General features: G+C 30.8%; 1 protein-coding gene across 3 annotated transcripts in view; it reads left to right on the top strand.

The window, feature by feature from the left end:
• The window catches only part of LOC107449901 (papilin), a 54110-nt gene extending 45558 nt beyond the window's left edge, over window positions 1–8552 (top strand). For 2 of the 3 annotated variants that reach the window (XM_087153292.1, XM_087153294.1), the window contains exons 9-11: window positions 1122–1244; window positions 4349–4519; window positions 8185–8552. In XM_087153292.1, coding sequence (XP_087009418.1) covers window positions 1122–1244; window positions 4349–4519; window positions 8185–8321 — 431 coding nt within the window. In that variant the 3' untranslated portion in view covers window positions 8322–8552. The remainder of the gene's footprint in view (window positions 1–1121; window positions 1245–4348; window positions 4520–8184) is intronic. The other variant, XM_087153293.1, reaches the window with a different exon arrangement.
• Window positions 8553–16965: the final 8413 nt, after the last annotated feature.

Below are 16965 nucleotides of genomic sequence, written 5' to 3'. Positions count from 1 at the left end.
CTGTGAAAGGTGACAAATAAAATAATGCACATGCAACATAATATAAATGATATAGGAAACTATTGGTGGTTCTTAAAGAGTTAAGTAATTGTTTGTAAACATAAGATTATTTATTTTCAGCTGTTACAATCGTCCCTGTACTTATTGTTTCAATTGTCCCCAAGACGCCATTTCAGCTTCATTTGTTAAAAACAATGCTAGTTAATTAGCAAAACTAATCTTTTTTTTTATTGAAACGTTAATTAAAGTGTCCACTTACATATTCGGTTACTAATTTTTATTTGTTTAAACAAAATTACTTTGTTACAATATAATATTCTAATACCAAAAACATTACTTGCGTGGCGTGAAAATATCTTTTGTGATGTAACTCTTTCAAAAGTACATAAAAATGGTTGCCATCAGGGGTTAACATGTAGATTTATTAAATACACCTTGTGCGCCACCTAGGAACCAAATATAGAACCCGACACTCGAAATTTTTGCTCTGTTACAATCGTACCCTGTTACAATTGACCCCACTCTCCCCTACTAATTTCCAATGGATTCCGTCACATGTTAATATTGGTGACAACGAGATAGCAGATAGATTGGCCAAAGAGGGCAGTGAGAAAGATATGTCCACCTGGCCATCACTTACTTATCATACCAATGAAAAATATAGACAAAAATCAATCTGGCAAACTCCTCCAACGCACCAATGGTACACCGCAACATCTCCTGGCACCCTTCTGGGAATCAATTGCGATCGAAGTTCTCAGACTGCCATGGCCAGATTCTCAACTGGTCACCTAAAATGTCTGACATTCGAACGTGGCACAAAAATTTACCCGACTTGTAAAAAATGCTGTGTCCATCCAGCCTCACCAAAACATATACTTGATTGTGTCGGACTGTCCAGGGCGGACTTAACTTCCGATCCCCTTCTTGTCATCGACTTTCTGGCCGTCAACAACTTTTTGGAGTTGATCTGATTAATGTCAGATCTATGAGGATCAGCAACAACAACGACAACAGATATTTATTGTATAAGTAGTGCTAGAAAATATAATTTTGTTTATTTATTCATTTTTTATTAATTAAATTTTTACTTAATGATTAATTTACTTATTTATTTCCAGATAACCCTCTAAATTGTGTCAGTTCGCCTTCTAAATGTCCAGAGGAATGTGATTTGGAAAATATTTATCAAGGATGTCACGTGTGCAGATGCGGTGACGTAAATAGAAACGATGATTTTGGGAGTAAGTTAGAGGAAATATTTATAATAGGCTTTTTGGTTTTTGATAATGCTAACAAGAAAACGGTGTTATAAATGTGATTTTTATTAAACTTTATAATTAGAAAAACAGCTTGCAATGTTTAATTTGTTAATTGGTAGCTTGCACTCTAGAAGAAGTGAAGTGAGTATGCCTAACCATGTGATTAATTGGATGATTAATTGGATGGAACCATGATTAATTGGATACCTGCAAAAGACGTCACAAGCGTGTGTCGAACCTAATTGGCTTCTGAATCGACAAATGACGCGATTTACCTACGATGACGTCACTTGCACACATTCCCTCCAATTGCGCAATAATCAATTAATCTTCACACAAATACAGGAATGAATGATTCGGCAACGATTGGTAACAAACACTCTTCAATAAACTAAAAAAAATCAAAATAAAAATAATGTTTTTGAAAACCACGTAACACGTAATTAAACAAAAATTTGAAAAACGAAAAACGTGGGGCGCATGAAATACATAACAGTCACAGTATGTGTGCTCATGAGAATATGTGTATGTATATCTGCAATTGTATATGAATGTGGATGTGGTTGTGCATGTGTATGAGTAAGAAAATGTGTATATGCATGTGTATATGTATTTCATGCGCCCCACGTTTTTCGCTTATCAAATTTTTGTTTTTTAATTATTATTCTCCACTACAAAAACGTGGTTTTTAAAAATATTATTTTGATTTTGATTTTTTTTTTTTTTTTTTGTGCTCACTTCCGAAATCTTAATTTTTTTACTCACTGTATACAAAACTTTTCAACTGACATGTGACACTAATTTGAAATAATCGAATCTACAACAAAAGACAATCGCGAAAATATTAATTTTTCTTTAATTTTAATTTTATTTTACTTTGTATGTCTTCTTTCTCTTCATTTTCATGCATTGTCATCCAATTCTGAACTATGTACCAAATTTAAAGTATGTAGCTAGTCGGGAAGTTAGTTTAAAATCGATTACAAAATTCCACCCGAACAGACATACACGAAGGCAAGTTAATATAAACGTGGTAAAAAGAAAAGCAAGAAAAAGGAAAATGTTTCACGCTGGTTCAAAAACATTTTTAAAAAATACAGATGGTAAATGCGCATAAAAAATAGAACATTCAGAAAACTGTACGATTTTATTATTATTTATTTTTTTTAAAAGGAAGATACTTCTGAAAAAGATGAAAAACGCTTGTAGGAAGAAAAAAACTAAGTACCAAACAAAATAAGGTCGTTTCCTTCTGTATTTTTCAACTATTTCCATATCATTTCTATTGCCAAATTCACTTGTTTAGCGTCTCTGTTCACATAAATGGAATTATGCACAAGAGAAAACGAAACATTTGAATATCTTATGAACATCACGATCAAATTTTCACGTAGTAACTTACAAAATCAATAGTTTTAGGAGTTACCCTTAAGTATGCAAATTATTTTATGATAATGGTGTTGTAAATTACAAATTAGTCAAGAAATTTCGATTTCTCTGAATAAAAATACTTATTTTTTTAGCGGATTTGCATTCTTCGCCCATAGAACATATAGAGTTGCTGCAATCTGTAAAAAATGCGTTTTTGATTGTTTAATTAGAAGTGCAGTCAAAAGATTTAGATTATGGGAATTTTACTCTTTACATATTTTGCTATATCCATTAAAATACTTTTGAAAATGTTTCCTACAGTTTAAAATATATCGAATCATTTAAAAATATTTCGATAATTATTAAATTTAAAAATATTAAATAATTATTAAAAATTAATTTTCACGTTAAATTGACCTTATAAAAACAAATCTTTACAAAAACTATTTGTTTCACTTACTCTAGAGATAAGACTAAATATTCAAGAAGAAATATATCAAATTTTGGTCCACCCTTCTGTCGAGTGTATTGGAACCATATTTTCCAGATTGCGGATTTACTCCTTTACTTTGAAAGTCTAGAATCTGTATTTGTCGGGAAAGAATATATCTTTATTTAATTAGGAAAAAGCGAATTTAGTAATTTAAAACATCATCTTCACTGTTAAATAAATAATCCTTAGAAATTAAGCGGTAAGATATTATTTAATCAAAAATTTCATTCACGTCAAAAGTATGTAAATTGGAAATAACAGTCGACATGTTTCAAGTACTCAAAAACAGGCGCTCAGTCATAATCTTGATGTCCAAGAATTATGTTTTATCCATATAAATGCTAATTCCCTTGTTAACTACATTAGTTCCTCGCCACCTCTCCATAGAGCTCGGAAATGCATTTTACCCTTGCTTGCCCTTTTCTGAGTGTCCGATATTTCTTGTTTTGTTTTCCATATTTTTTATCTCTTGGCTACTGTGGTTTTCCTTGTTCCGTTTATCATCTTTACTTCTCCACTTTTGCTGGCAACTTTATGTTTTATATTTCAAATCACTTTTGTTTCTTCTCATTCACGTCTGGCAAGTCTTGAAAATAGGCGCCTGTTTCTCAGCGCTTGAAACAAATCAACTATTACTTCTAATTTGCATATTTTTGAAAGGAATGAAGTTTTTAGTTAAGTAATATCATCTTCACTAATTCCGGATCAATCCATCGAGCCACAAAGATATTAGTATGCGAAAATCCGATTATTAGATCAAAAGTTCACGTCTAACGTATTCCTTTTATTGTTCCACGTCCTGCTCATAATGTACCTACAACATTTCAAAGCTATCACTTTGAAATCTATTCATATAAAAAAAGGGAATTTTTTTTGCCACAACATCCAACATTATCACTTCTTATTCATTTTGCGAATTTTTATTCTTTTCAAAAACGTGTAATACAAAAATGACAAAAACTTATTTGAAGCGTATGTCTCTCGCTTTTATACTAAAAATAATTTAAAATTTATGGAATGTTGTTTATCAGTTCTTCTTCTTTTGAACTTTTATTCATGTGAGACTGTAACTTTAAGACTCTGTTAAACATTCAAAAATAAAAATATATTTTCCTGGAGTTTAACAGTATAGCGTTAAAAGTATACCTCCAAGCATTAAAAATGCACGATTCTATGTCGGCGCATCGGTAATGCATTGCGCCATTTTTTTTTTATTTTACAGTTTGTAACGAAGTGAAAGATCCAGGGACATGCAATGACGGAATCGAAAGGTATTATTTCGATGCTGTTTATCAAAAATGCGAGCAATTCACATATCGTGGATGTGGAGGAAATAATAATAACTTTCAAACTTTACAAGAATGTAGAGAAAAATGTTTAAAACCTGAAAGAGGTAAAAACATTTGAAGTCTTTTTCTGTTTCATTTAAATGTGAAATTAAGGTTACTTTTTATTTATTTATATTAAGAGGACGCTATACGGTAGGCAATGCCCTTTATAACAAACTCTCTTTCAATGACATTAGTAATTTAAAATTTTAAATAAAAAAAAAGAGTTGAAATAAACTAAGAGTTAACTATGAAATTTAGAAAATAGAAGAAAAAATTGAAAAAATACCGATTTGCAAACAAATTATGACAAGATTATTTCCTTCGAAACAGCAGCTAATCCTTTCGTGATTTGTTTGCAATTTAATGCGTGAAACTCCACAATGCGTGAACTCCACAATTCACAATTTCAATCATCTTAGTTTATCTAAACTCTTTTTTTTTTCTTTTTTTTTTCATTTTGAGTTTCAAATTTTCTGTCAAGTTGCAAAGTCCTTCATGCTCCCATAACAAATCAATACCTCTGGGGGTACTGGATTGGAGATCGATCGTTCTCTGATCCAGGTCAAAATTACGATCTGTGGATGAATGAATGGATGCATGACTGGGTCCGCCTTATAAGCAGGTGTGACGTATGATGTGGCAGAAGTCAAATTCTTGGCCATAGATGGCGCCACTAAAAAACAAGAATCGCGTACTCTGCCTTAAATTTGCTCGGTTTCACCAAGTAGGCTTGCCCGCGTGGCAAGTGGCATTCGAACCAACCAAATTATTAATGTGAATGAAAGGAGAATTCGCTATGAATGGTTTTCCCGGGCACACTATAAGGCAAGCTTAAGAGAGGACATACGCTGAGTGAGCACGTGATAAGCAAATGGAGCACAAGAAGCAGATTCCCATACTTTTGCATTAGATTACATAGTTTCACACCATTCTAACGCAAAAGTATAGTATTTCGTAACCAGTATGCCTCTTTCCTAAAGTTTGCTTCCTCATTATGTGGCTTTGTCTAAGTACACGTTAAAACGCGGGAGAAACGGTTCTTAGCAAATTCGGTTTTACCTACATTAGTAATTTAAAGTACAGAAAAAAGTGAGTTCAGGTTAACTCAGAGTAAATAATGAAGTCTCAAATGCCGGTCAAAGTTGTTCTCAAAATATCTAAATGCAAACAAATTGTGGCAAGATAAATTCCAGTCTCCGTGATCCTGAATAAACTTGTCATAATTAATTTGTATTTTGATATTTTGAGAAAAATACTTTTGTTTGAGCTTTAAGTGATGAAAAGAAATTTTAAATTTATGGGTTATTGTTGAAATTTTATGGTTACTGCTGCTTTACTTCCAGAATCCCAGAAAAATTCTACCATTATTTGTTTCGATTTTGATATTTTGAAAGAAATAAAAGTTCGGCATTTGAAACTTAATGTTTTATACAGAATTTATTTGAAATTATTTTTTCTAAGCTTTAAATTTCAAATTATTAATGTAGGTAAAACAGAACTGTTTCTCTCGCGGTATAGCGTCTTCTTAAGGGACCTAGTTTTTTATGTAAATCGTCTGTGAATTTATTTTATTATTTTTTAATCTTTACCTTTTTTTGTATTGAAAATCGAAAATTTAACTATAAAAGACATTCATATACATAGATGCAAGGGCTCTTGAAAGCAACGCAACATTATTTATAGAAATCACAAGATTGGAAAATAAGATAGATTTTCACATTTTTATAAAATTGTTAAAGTGAGGGCCTTTAAATCTAAAATTGTACATTTCTAAAGGCCACACATTTCATGTATCATGGATAAAAAAATAAATTATAACCCAAAACTAAAAATAACGATGATAAAAAAAATATGTTAAAGCTGTTTAATCTTTAAATTTAAAAAGAAAGCAAATGAACATACAAATAAATTATGTGAAAACCTAACGAGATAAATAACAAAATCTATGAAACAAGATTCCTAAAGTTCTAGAGGCGTCACAAAATGCTTTGCTTCACTAATTCAAGTGACGGCACTGTAACCTAGGGATAATCCAACTGCTATTATGATTCATGTGATTCCGAGACACGGTGGCTCGGTGGAGAGAGCGTTCATCTCCGATTAAAGTGACCCAGTTCAGGTTTCCAGCGGGAGCTGGATGATACGAATTCTACTCACGGCTGGCACTGGCCACAGTGCTGACGTATAATATCCTCAGAGATAATCAAATTATGAACTAGAATCCCCTCTGCCTACAAGCTCAATGTGGGGTTTTCCTCTCCACGTAGCGCATAGGAGGGTTAATCCCATCAAAAAAGCCCTCGAAGAAGCTAGTCTGTCCCAATGATTGATCTCGGATTTCTCTTGTCTTTTGGGTTGGGTCCAAGACAACGGAATAGAAAATTGATAGTCATATACTCAGAAATGGGACAGGTGTTCACCGCCAATTATTAAATATGAAATAAAATTTATGTAATTTTAATTTTTTTTAATTGTCTACAATTTGTTTAACTATTTGTTAATTTGGCTATTTTTTCTCATTTAATTTCATTCAGAATAAAAACATACAAAATTATACTAAATTTAAATTATTTGTTTTAACATACAAATGAAAAGAGAAAATCCGAACCTACTAATTTTGATTACAATAAGCGATTGATAACATTAACCGCAATCACATGGAGCAGAGAATAATGTACTTTAAATTAAAAACTGGTTAGTGAAGCCAAGATGAAAAAAGGTTTCAAAACTATATTTTTGATTGTTTCAAGTTCAAAGGGCTGAAATAGAACGAAGAAAACATAATAAAAAACATAGGATGAAAAGATAAGAGATATGCAGACATATCAGCAACAAAATCAGCAACAAAACGAAAAATTTTAAACACTTGTACATGGGCCGGGATAGCCTGGTCGGTAGGGCGCTGGGCCCATATCCAAGAGGTCGTGGGTTCGATCCTCGCCGGCCGAAGACTCCCCGTGTAGTAAATGGTGACTGATGCACGTTAAATCTGTCGAGTCTCAAAGTCCTCCATGTTCCCACAACAAATCAATACCTCTGGGGGTACTGATCCAGGAGTTTCCTTGTCTTCTGGATTGGTTCAAAATTACAAGGCTACGGAGTTGAACGTAAGTAGTCGTAAACCCATGAAATTGGGTCGGCTGTTCAACGACGGTTATAAAATAAAATAAAACACTTGTGCATGAGCCCGGTGGCTCAGAGGATAGAACACTCACCATCCAATGGGATGAAATGGGTTCGAATTCTAGCGATGACTAGTTCATTCGAATTCCGCACCCCGCTTTCACTGACCACAGAGCTGACGTAAAATATCCTCAGTGGTAAACGCATCCTGGACTAGAGTCCCCTTGGCGTCAGGCCAACAGTGGGAGGTTTTCTTTGTTTCCTTCTCCATGTAACGCAAATGCGGATTAGTTTCATCAAAAAGTCCTCCAGAAAAGCAAATTTCTCCCGATACTTGATCCAGGAGTTCCCTTGTCTTCTGAATTGGGTTCAAAATTACAAGGCTGGGGAATTGAACATTGGTAGTCATAAACCCAAAATTGGGTCCACATTTCAACGACGGTTATAAAATAAAATAAAACGCTTGTATATAGTGTTTGAACCTGCTAAAAGAGATTTTTTCACTTTGACTATGTTATTTTGTTTCTACATACCTTTTATAAATTTATAATCAGTACTGTGATTTTATGCATTGAAGACAAAAATTTAAAAATTTGTATTTCAGATCATACTGTTGTGATGAAATCACCAGTGGATGAGAATGATCCGAACAGCTCACATAGATCGAGTACATCTGTACTACTGACTACCTTACTCATTCTGTTAGTCAACATTTATTGTTTAGATTTCATTCACCATTAACATGCTTTAGAACAAAATTATAAAGAATTAAAGACACATTTCATGAAAAGAAATAGGGCATGTCTTTTTAAAGCTTTAAATCATTTTGCAGCAACAAATATTTCATTTCGGCAACAAATGTTTGCAATATTTCATTTTTATTTTCTTTTGATGTGTACCACATACTGTTGATCTTCATATTAAGCATTTGTATTTATAAATGAAGTTTAAATAAATATAAATTTAAAAAATTTGTGTGGAATGTTTTTGCTTGTGTATTCTATCAAGAAATGAAGATAGAACATCATGCCAAAAAAATGAGCCAAATGAAACAGCAATTTCATTTAAAGTCAAGAATACAGAACCAATCCGAGTTTTTAAGGAAAACGATATTTTTTCCAATGTTACTACAATATTATTAAAAACTATCATTATTGAAGTTTCAAATTTTTCATAAGCATTTTAATTTCTGCTGCTGCATTAAACTTGGTTTGGAATCTATTTTTAAGCAACAACACGATAGCTTTTAAGCATGTGTAAGACAGTAATCTTCGCAATAATCTGTAACATCATGCAAAATTTCTAAAATTTAACTTTACGTATTATTTTTTATTCAAATGCTGCACTTGGTAGGCTCTTTAATCTTGAAGGGCTAGAATGTCTATTACTACAGTATATGAGGAAACAGCTACTTTACTAAAAGAAAGAACTTAAAATTAATTAATGGAAAATACATTTCTGAAACAAACTAAGCTATAATCTGGGCAAAAGGAAAAAATAAAAGCGAAATGTTTATGTAAATAAACAAATTGTGCTTTAGTTTTGTTTCAATTATGCTAATTAACACAGGATACATAATAATTTGAAGGTCTATTTTAGTTTTATTGATACTAAATAAATTAAACAGCAGAAAAAGAGGCATTAATAATGAATCCGCAGAAGAGAATCAATTTAGTTTGATCAGAAATACAGTTATAAACAATTTTTCCAAACTCACAAACTTAAATTTATTAACATCCAATAAGCGTAGTGAGCTGGATGAGAGGTGTTTAAGTAGTCTTTATTATCCAAATAAAATGCGTGAAGAAAAATATATTAGCAAAAAAGCTTCTATCTATTTTTTATTCTAGGCACATATCAATTCCAGAAGTAATTGCATTATCACAGACGTTTCATACGCTTTAAATGTATCAATTTTATATTATTGCTAATATAACTCAACTATTTTCATTCTGCGTATTATCCGTTATTAGAATAAATATGGTTACAGCATAAATTTTTATTTTGATTCAATAATTGACATCTGACTTATTCAAAACATAATAAACTAATTAAATGGGTTAACTTTAGGCAGCATTTAAATTAAGTTAAAAGAACGTGAAAATGGCACAAATAAAGTAGCATGAAACTGTCATACTATCGTTTGTGATGTAGCATTTAATCCTGAAATATGCGGCAAAAAGAATATAAAAATTCTTTCCGATTTCAAAAAAAAAGACAAAAGTTATCTTATAAGTCAGACTTTAAACACATTTAGTAATAAACGCTGACAGCATTTTACAAAATCATGGAAGAATAATTTGCGTAAGTCGATTTTCGCTAGGCTAGCCAAAGCAAAAAATATTTTTTCACTTGAAAAAAATCTGAGATAGTTTCAATCAGCTTTATTCAAATAACGATCAAAATCTGCATCTAAATTGAAAGATTTTAAAAAAAAATCATTCTCTTAAATTAAAACTATGATTTTTTTGAAAAAATCAATAATAGATTAATAGGTTTCAGTTAGCAAGATTCTTGGTGTGTAGTAAATCCTATATCTTTAGAAATAATCTGAAAATAATCTAATTACTTTGCAATTTTTTTAAATAAAAAAAATTAAGTAAAAATTTAATGCAGTTTCATTTTATATTTATACGTTTGTAAAAAGTAGTTATTGAATATGAATTCTCCCGCAAAAACATATGCCGTGATGGAAATCCTGCCTATGCCTTATTTTCAACCTTAACCTTTAAAACCATTTTTTTTTTTTTTTAAATCTTGCAACGCAATTTCTGTGTCTTAGAGTGTAAGCAATATTAAAATAATATGATCTTAAAATGGCATTAAGAAAAGGTTTTGAAAGTCATATTCATATTGCTTCTACAGTAACTTTTTTTTTTGTAGGAAATGTGTAAGATAAGTAATTCTATGTAGAAATATTTGTCAACCTGCATTTAAATATAAGAAGTGTATGCTCGTAATAGGACAACAGAATTAATTTTGTCGTTTTTAAAGTTATAAAATAGAAATGGAGTGAAATAAATATCGGTGAAATTAATTTGGTGCGTTTAATTAAACCTGGTTTTCAGTAGATAGTTAGGATAAGTCCCTATTTCATTTTCAATAAATATTATCCAAGCATTTGCGTGCATTTGTATAAGGCAATTTTTATGGTGTAATCTAGTTTGAAATGAATTGTTTGAGTTTTTAATAATATTTCAGCTCTAGTTATAGTTATGACATTTAAATAATAATAAACTAAAATTCTCAAAGTATTTTTAAAAACATCACAAAAATCCGATATAAATAAGAAAAACAGATATAGCTGGGTGTTAGGTTAAAACCCTGTTCTATTCTTGAAATAATTTATTATGAATTAGAATGAAAGATTGGCATTTAATACGCTAATTGATACCATTCAAATCAATGTAAAAAAAATACTCCAGTAGCATTACTGTATAAATGATATTCAGTCCCCCCCCCCAACCGAATTAGCTCCATCTCTCTTGAAAGAAGGCTGGAGTTTACAGGGAAAAATAGAGCAGTTTTCACCCATAGTCTATAACAACTTTATATAGCTTTCTGTAAAAACAAATCTTGGTTATTAATTTTTCTAAAGAAAACACCCCTTTTTTCTATAATTACTGGACTAATTACATAACAGAAACTTTTATTACTTATTTTCAAGTAATTTTTGGCAATAAAAGTTTCCACAATTGTTTTGTAGCGAAACTACAGTTTTGTACAAATTAATTTCAAAATTATCATTTCCAAAAACAATGTGTTAAAAATTATGAACAAAAAAATTACTTTTTAATGCTTATATACAGGGTGGTCCTAAAATATATGTCAAAAATGTAAAGGTAGGTAGAGGGGATCTAAATAAGCATATTTGGTATAGGATTGTGTGTGCGGTAATGGCACCTTGAGCCGGTAGGGAGCGCTGATGACTGCGGCGTATAAAAGCGCTTGCTAGCTGGATTCATCATTTCCCGCAGGACGTGGCGATCCAGTTCACTGGCCACCAAGTTCTCCTGATTTAACCTGCTTGGATTTTTTCTTTTGGGATCATATTAAAAGCCTGGTGTCCCGTCAAGAAGATCTTGTTGCCCGCTTGTCTGTTGCTGCTTTAGATGTGCTCGACATGCCTGACGTCTTTTCTAATGTACGCTGATCCATACTCCGTCGCTGTAAATCTTGTTGGTGGCTGCTCCTTCGAGCACCCGTTGTAAACTGTTGATAAATTTTTGTTTACTTTTGTCTTCACTTGTCTTTTCAGTTTCCTTTGATTCATACTGCTTTACAAGCTAGTGCTTTAATGTGCCATTACCGCACACACATTCCTATCCGAAATATGCTTATTTAGATCCCCTCTACCTACCTTTAAATTTTGACATATATTTTAGGACCACTCTGTAGATTTTCAGTTATTTTAAAATTGATTTAAAAAAATCGTTTATAAAGGAAATTGTAAGCAAATAAAATGGCAATAAGTATTTTTTATAGAAATAGCTCAAAAAAATCATGAAATTGATGCAACATTATGTGCCATTACCGCACACACATTCCTATCCGAAATATGCTTATTTATGTCCCCTCTACCTAGCTTTAAATTTTTGACACATATTTTAGGACCACCCTGTAGATTTTCAGTTATTTTAAAATTGATTTGAAAAAAATCGTTTATAAAGGAAATTGTAAGCAAATAAAATGGCAAGAAGTATTTTTTATAGAAATAGCTCAAAAAAATCATGAAATTGATACAACATTATGTGCCATTACCGCACACACATTCCTATCCGAAATATGCTTATTTATGTCCCCTCTACCTAGCTTTAAGTTTTTGACACATATTTTAGGACCACCCTGCAGATTTTCAGTTATTTTAAAATTGATTTGAAAAAAATCGTTTATAAAGGAAATTGTAAGCAAATAAAATGGCAAGAAGTATTTTTTATAGAAATAGCTCAAAAAAAATCATGAAATTGATGCAACATTATGTGCCATTACCGCACACACATTCCTATCCGAAATATGCTTATTTATGTCCCCTCTACCTAGCTTTAAATTTTTGACACATATTTTAGGACCACCCTGTAGATTTTCAGTTATTTTAAAATTGATTTGAAAAAAATCGTTTATAAAGGAAATTGTAAGCAAATAAAATGGCAAGAAGTATATTTTATAGAAATAGCTCAAAAAAATCATGAAATTGATACAACATTTTAAAATTTTAATTTCATGAACGAAGTAGAGATTGAGCTAGTTATGAAACAAAACGCCACAATTATAATCTCATTAAACAAGAAATGTTTATTCATATTATGAAAATTGTCAAAAAATCCTTATTACTCTTTCAGCATCGTTGAAATATACTTTATCAATAAATCAATATTGATAGAGGAAGAAATTTCGTCCACCAAGTTACGCTCTTCGATACGCTTTTGAAAAGGGTTTGTCGCAAGTTATAATTGTTTTAAGATTAAATTCTTGAGAAATGAAGGACATTAATTTGGCAAAGTTTCTCCCAAGTTACATTATTGATTTAGAATATTTATATTCATTTTCTAAATTCTACGCAAGACGCGTTGGTTTAAATCAGCTCAATTTAAATCAACTGAATTCTTTTCTGAAATATATCATCATCGATTCAAAAATTTACAAAGCATTTTAGAATTCTTCAAATTCTTATCGTCTAGTCGTGTAATTTCCCATTTTGGTGATCGGAATTTGCAGATTTGATCAGACACAGTTTAATACTATCAGGAGAAAAAAAATTAAAAGCCTAAAACTGTCTCAGTTTTAATACCAACAAGCTTACAAACGGAGAGCTTTATCAACAAAATTAGCCATTTATTTTGCTTACTTTATGAATTAACAAAAATTTTCCGATTTGTAATTTTCGAGCGCCTTGTATAGAAGCCTTGTTTAGAACACCTGGAACGAGAATTTAGAGGGCATCATTTTTGGTGTTGAGGTAACCTAAAATTTCTTAGAGGACATGTAGTCACATTTTTGATTTCCTTTATTGCCGTTATAGATTTATTTATTCCTTTTTTTGCTTGTTTATTTACTGAAAACGCATATTTTCATGCACATTGGAATCAATTTAATGGCTTCATTGAAAAAATATTTCATATATAAAACTAACATATTTTTAACAATATATTTGCATTAATTCTTTCAAACAACTATTGTTTTGTTAATTTTATGAAAAAATTTGCAGGACAAGTATGAGAAATCGCATAATCTAAACGCTTCTGAAATTATACAATGATCCTTTAAGCATTTCTTGGGAATATATATATATATATATATATATATATATATATATATAGTTTTTGTTCAACTGTATGTATATATATATATCTAAAAACAATATATATATATATATATATATATATAGTTTTTTCATATTACATCAATAAAGTATAGATATTGTGTCAATGATATGACAATATTTTATGGTATGATATAATGTAGTATCAGCATTGTATTGAAAAATTTTGCTTTCTTTTTATTGATACAATATTAAAAAAGGTTATTTCTGCTGATACAATCATGTGATCTGATTTCGTTGATTTACTATCTAACATTAATTTTTATTTTTTAAATTTTTTATTTATTTTCTTGTCTTATAGATTTTCATTGGAATTTTTATTTCATTTTTATTTTTATATAAATAACGCTTCCAATTGTATTTCAATGAAATTCGAATGTCTTTAAAAAAAATTATGCATCTTTTCCCATATTTGCTTATAGCCCATTTAGTAAAGATCTACCGCGACAGTAAAAATCAAATCCATTTTTATCTTTTTAAAAATACATCTCAACTAAAAAGAAAAGGTTAGTTTCAATTTTTTACCCTCAACCAAAATCAACAAATAAAAAAATTGATTAGTTTATCCTATCTAAATTAGCTCTATCTAATCTTCATTAAATTAACAAAACTATATGAAATATAAACTTGTATGAAACGAAAGATTTTAAATATTTTAAAAATTATTTAAAGGCAAGCATTTTATGGTAATGTTACTCAATTCTTCCCCCATGGAATCTTTGGCCGTCTCGCAACTAAACGGAAACATAACAAGGTCAATCAATAACTAAATTAAACATTAACATTTCCTCGCTCTTTTAAAACTCAAAATAAAGCCTATTGTAAGCATGAGCAATTTCAAGCGTGGTTGGTTACTTTGTAATCTGTAAAACTTAACTGAGAAAAATTCTCCTTCATTTTGTGAACGATAATGATTTAAATTAAAGTTAATTCCCTCGGGTACGTCGGAAAGATAATCAGTGAGCTGGTTCAGCGAACTACTGAGAATCTAGATAATTTACGTCTTACTCATATTAAATTTTAAATCTCTTTGAAATAAAACAAAAGTATTCAAATATCTGAATTTTTGCAGAATTTATAATCTAGATAGTTTGTTCATCCTTCTGACATTAAATCTTAACCCTCTTTGAAATAAGACAAGAATATTTAATTACATGAATCGTTTTGGTTTCACCAAGTAGTCTTGCTGGTATAATAGTAAGTGGTATTAGGAACAAGAACATGAACCGTTGCAGAATTGAGAATCTAGATAAATTACCACCAACTATTATCTGTTTCTAGAGAAAAAAAATATTTTTTAGTGAATTGTTTTGCATAAATTGTTCCATAATAGAGAATCAAGATAAATTGAGCCCTACTGTTTTTAAGTTTTAAATCTCATTGAAATAAAACAAGAAACTGAATTGCAGTAGTATTGAGAATCTTGATAGTTTTAGTTCAACTGTTATCAAATTTTAAATCTATTCGAAATAAAACAAGAATATTTAAGTACCTGAATAAAAGAATTGGGAATCTGCATAATAAATAAATAAAAACATTTTAAATGTTTAGAGATTAGAAAGTTTTACGTGAAATTAAAGAAAATTGCACTTCAAATAATTAAAACAAAAAAATAGTGAAAACAAAGGAAGCACTAAAATGAAAAACTGAGAAAAAAATAATCAAGCTCATGAATATAATTATGGGTTGTAATGAATAATATCAACAAGTTAAAAAACAAATTTAAAAAAACTTGGGGGAGAAATAAAAATTAATAATTCTGCTGAGGAAATTATTTTATTAATACCAACTTTCAAAATAAGTAATTTTGTTTGCCAATGGATAGCACAGTTAAAATCTATAGGACAATTTAAAATAACAGTGTGAAGCTAAAAGAAGACAAAATAACAAGATGCCCTTGAAAATATTTAAGTTGGAAAAGCCTAAGATGCATCAAAAAACATTGTTCTATAGCCTTCCAGCCAAGGACGCTAACTGTTGACAAAATTTGTAATTAATTTTGAAATGTGATAAGAATAAATGTGATAGTTTTCTCCGTAAAATTATGCAAACTCTATACTTCCATCTCTTTCTGTTTCCCTCTAAAATTATTTTGTAAATAAAGGGTAATTCTTTTAGACACCAGGTATAAACTTGTGGGGAGAGTAGTTACAGACCATGTCAACCTTCATCTATGAAAAGGTACCCCGACATAGAGTCGAGTTAACATGTCTTATATACTAGTGAATTGTAGTTGTAATTTTGTAGTGGTAGATACGCTACAGTACTCCCCCACCAGAATTATAGCTATGATAGAATTCGATGAATGGATGCCACTAGTTGATTCATTGCTGTTTTGTGCGAAGCCGGGAGAGCTGTATTAAGATCACCGTATTTTTTTGAGTGCTGAATGTGAGAGGTGTATTAACTTCACGGTTGTAGTCGCTCCTGTGTTGCCGTTAGCAGTCGAGTGTATGCAGGCCAACGTTGTGTGTGATCGAGGTGAGACTGAGTAGCAACAGCGTGAGGAGGTGGATAATGATGCAGTCACAAGTAGCAAGTCAACTGTTCAGTGTGGACCATCCAACGAAGTAGGCGTTACTGCCGATGTAGGCGTATCCAGATCAAAGTGGGCGTTTTTGCCAAGGTAGGCGTGTTCACATCACGTCCGAAGGTCACCAATGTGGGGAGAGTAGTTACAGACCATGTCAACCTTCATCTATGAAAAGGTACCCCGACATAGAGTCGAGTTAACATGTCTTATATACTAGTGAATTGTAGTTGTAATTTTGTAGTGGTAGATACGCTACAAACTAAACTAAAAAAAATTCTGACTAAACAATTACTGTTTTCATATCTATAAATTATGCACATAATGAATAAACTTTACTTTTAAAAAAAAAATTTTTCATTAAAAAGAATGTTCAAATTATGCATATTGGTAATTAAAAATTTTTCTCACATCTTGGAATTTATCTTAAAGAAAGAGTCAATTTTTAGAACCAATAACAGGAAATAAATAGCAAAATGAAATGAAAAAAAATCTTTCGTGAAACTAAAATATACTTAAGAATTAAATAGATACGG

The sequence above is a fragment of the Parasteatoda tepidariorum genome, chromosome 10 (assembly GCF_982258835.1).
Source record: "Parasteatoda tepidariorum strain Cologne lab strain chromosome 10, Ptep-v5.0, whole genome shotgun sequence".
Classification (NCBI taxonomy): Eukaryota; Metazoa; Arthropoda; class Arachnida; order Araneae; family Theridiidae; genus Parasteatoda; species Parasteatoda tepidariorum.
The sequence above is the reverse complement of the archived record's forward strand: the minus strand, read 5'-3'. Positions and strand labels throughout refer to the sequence as shown.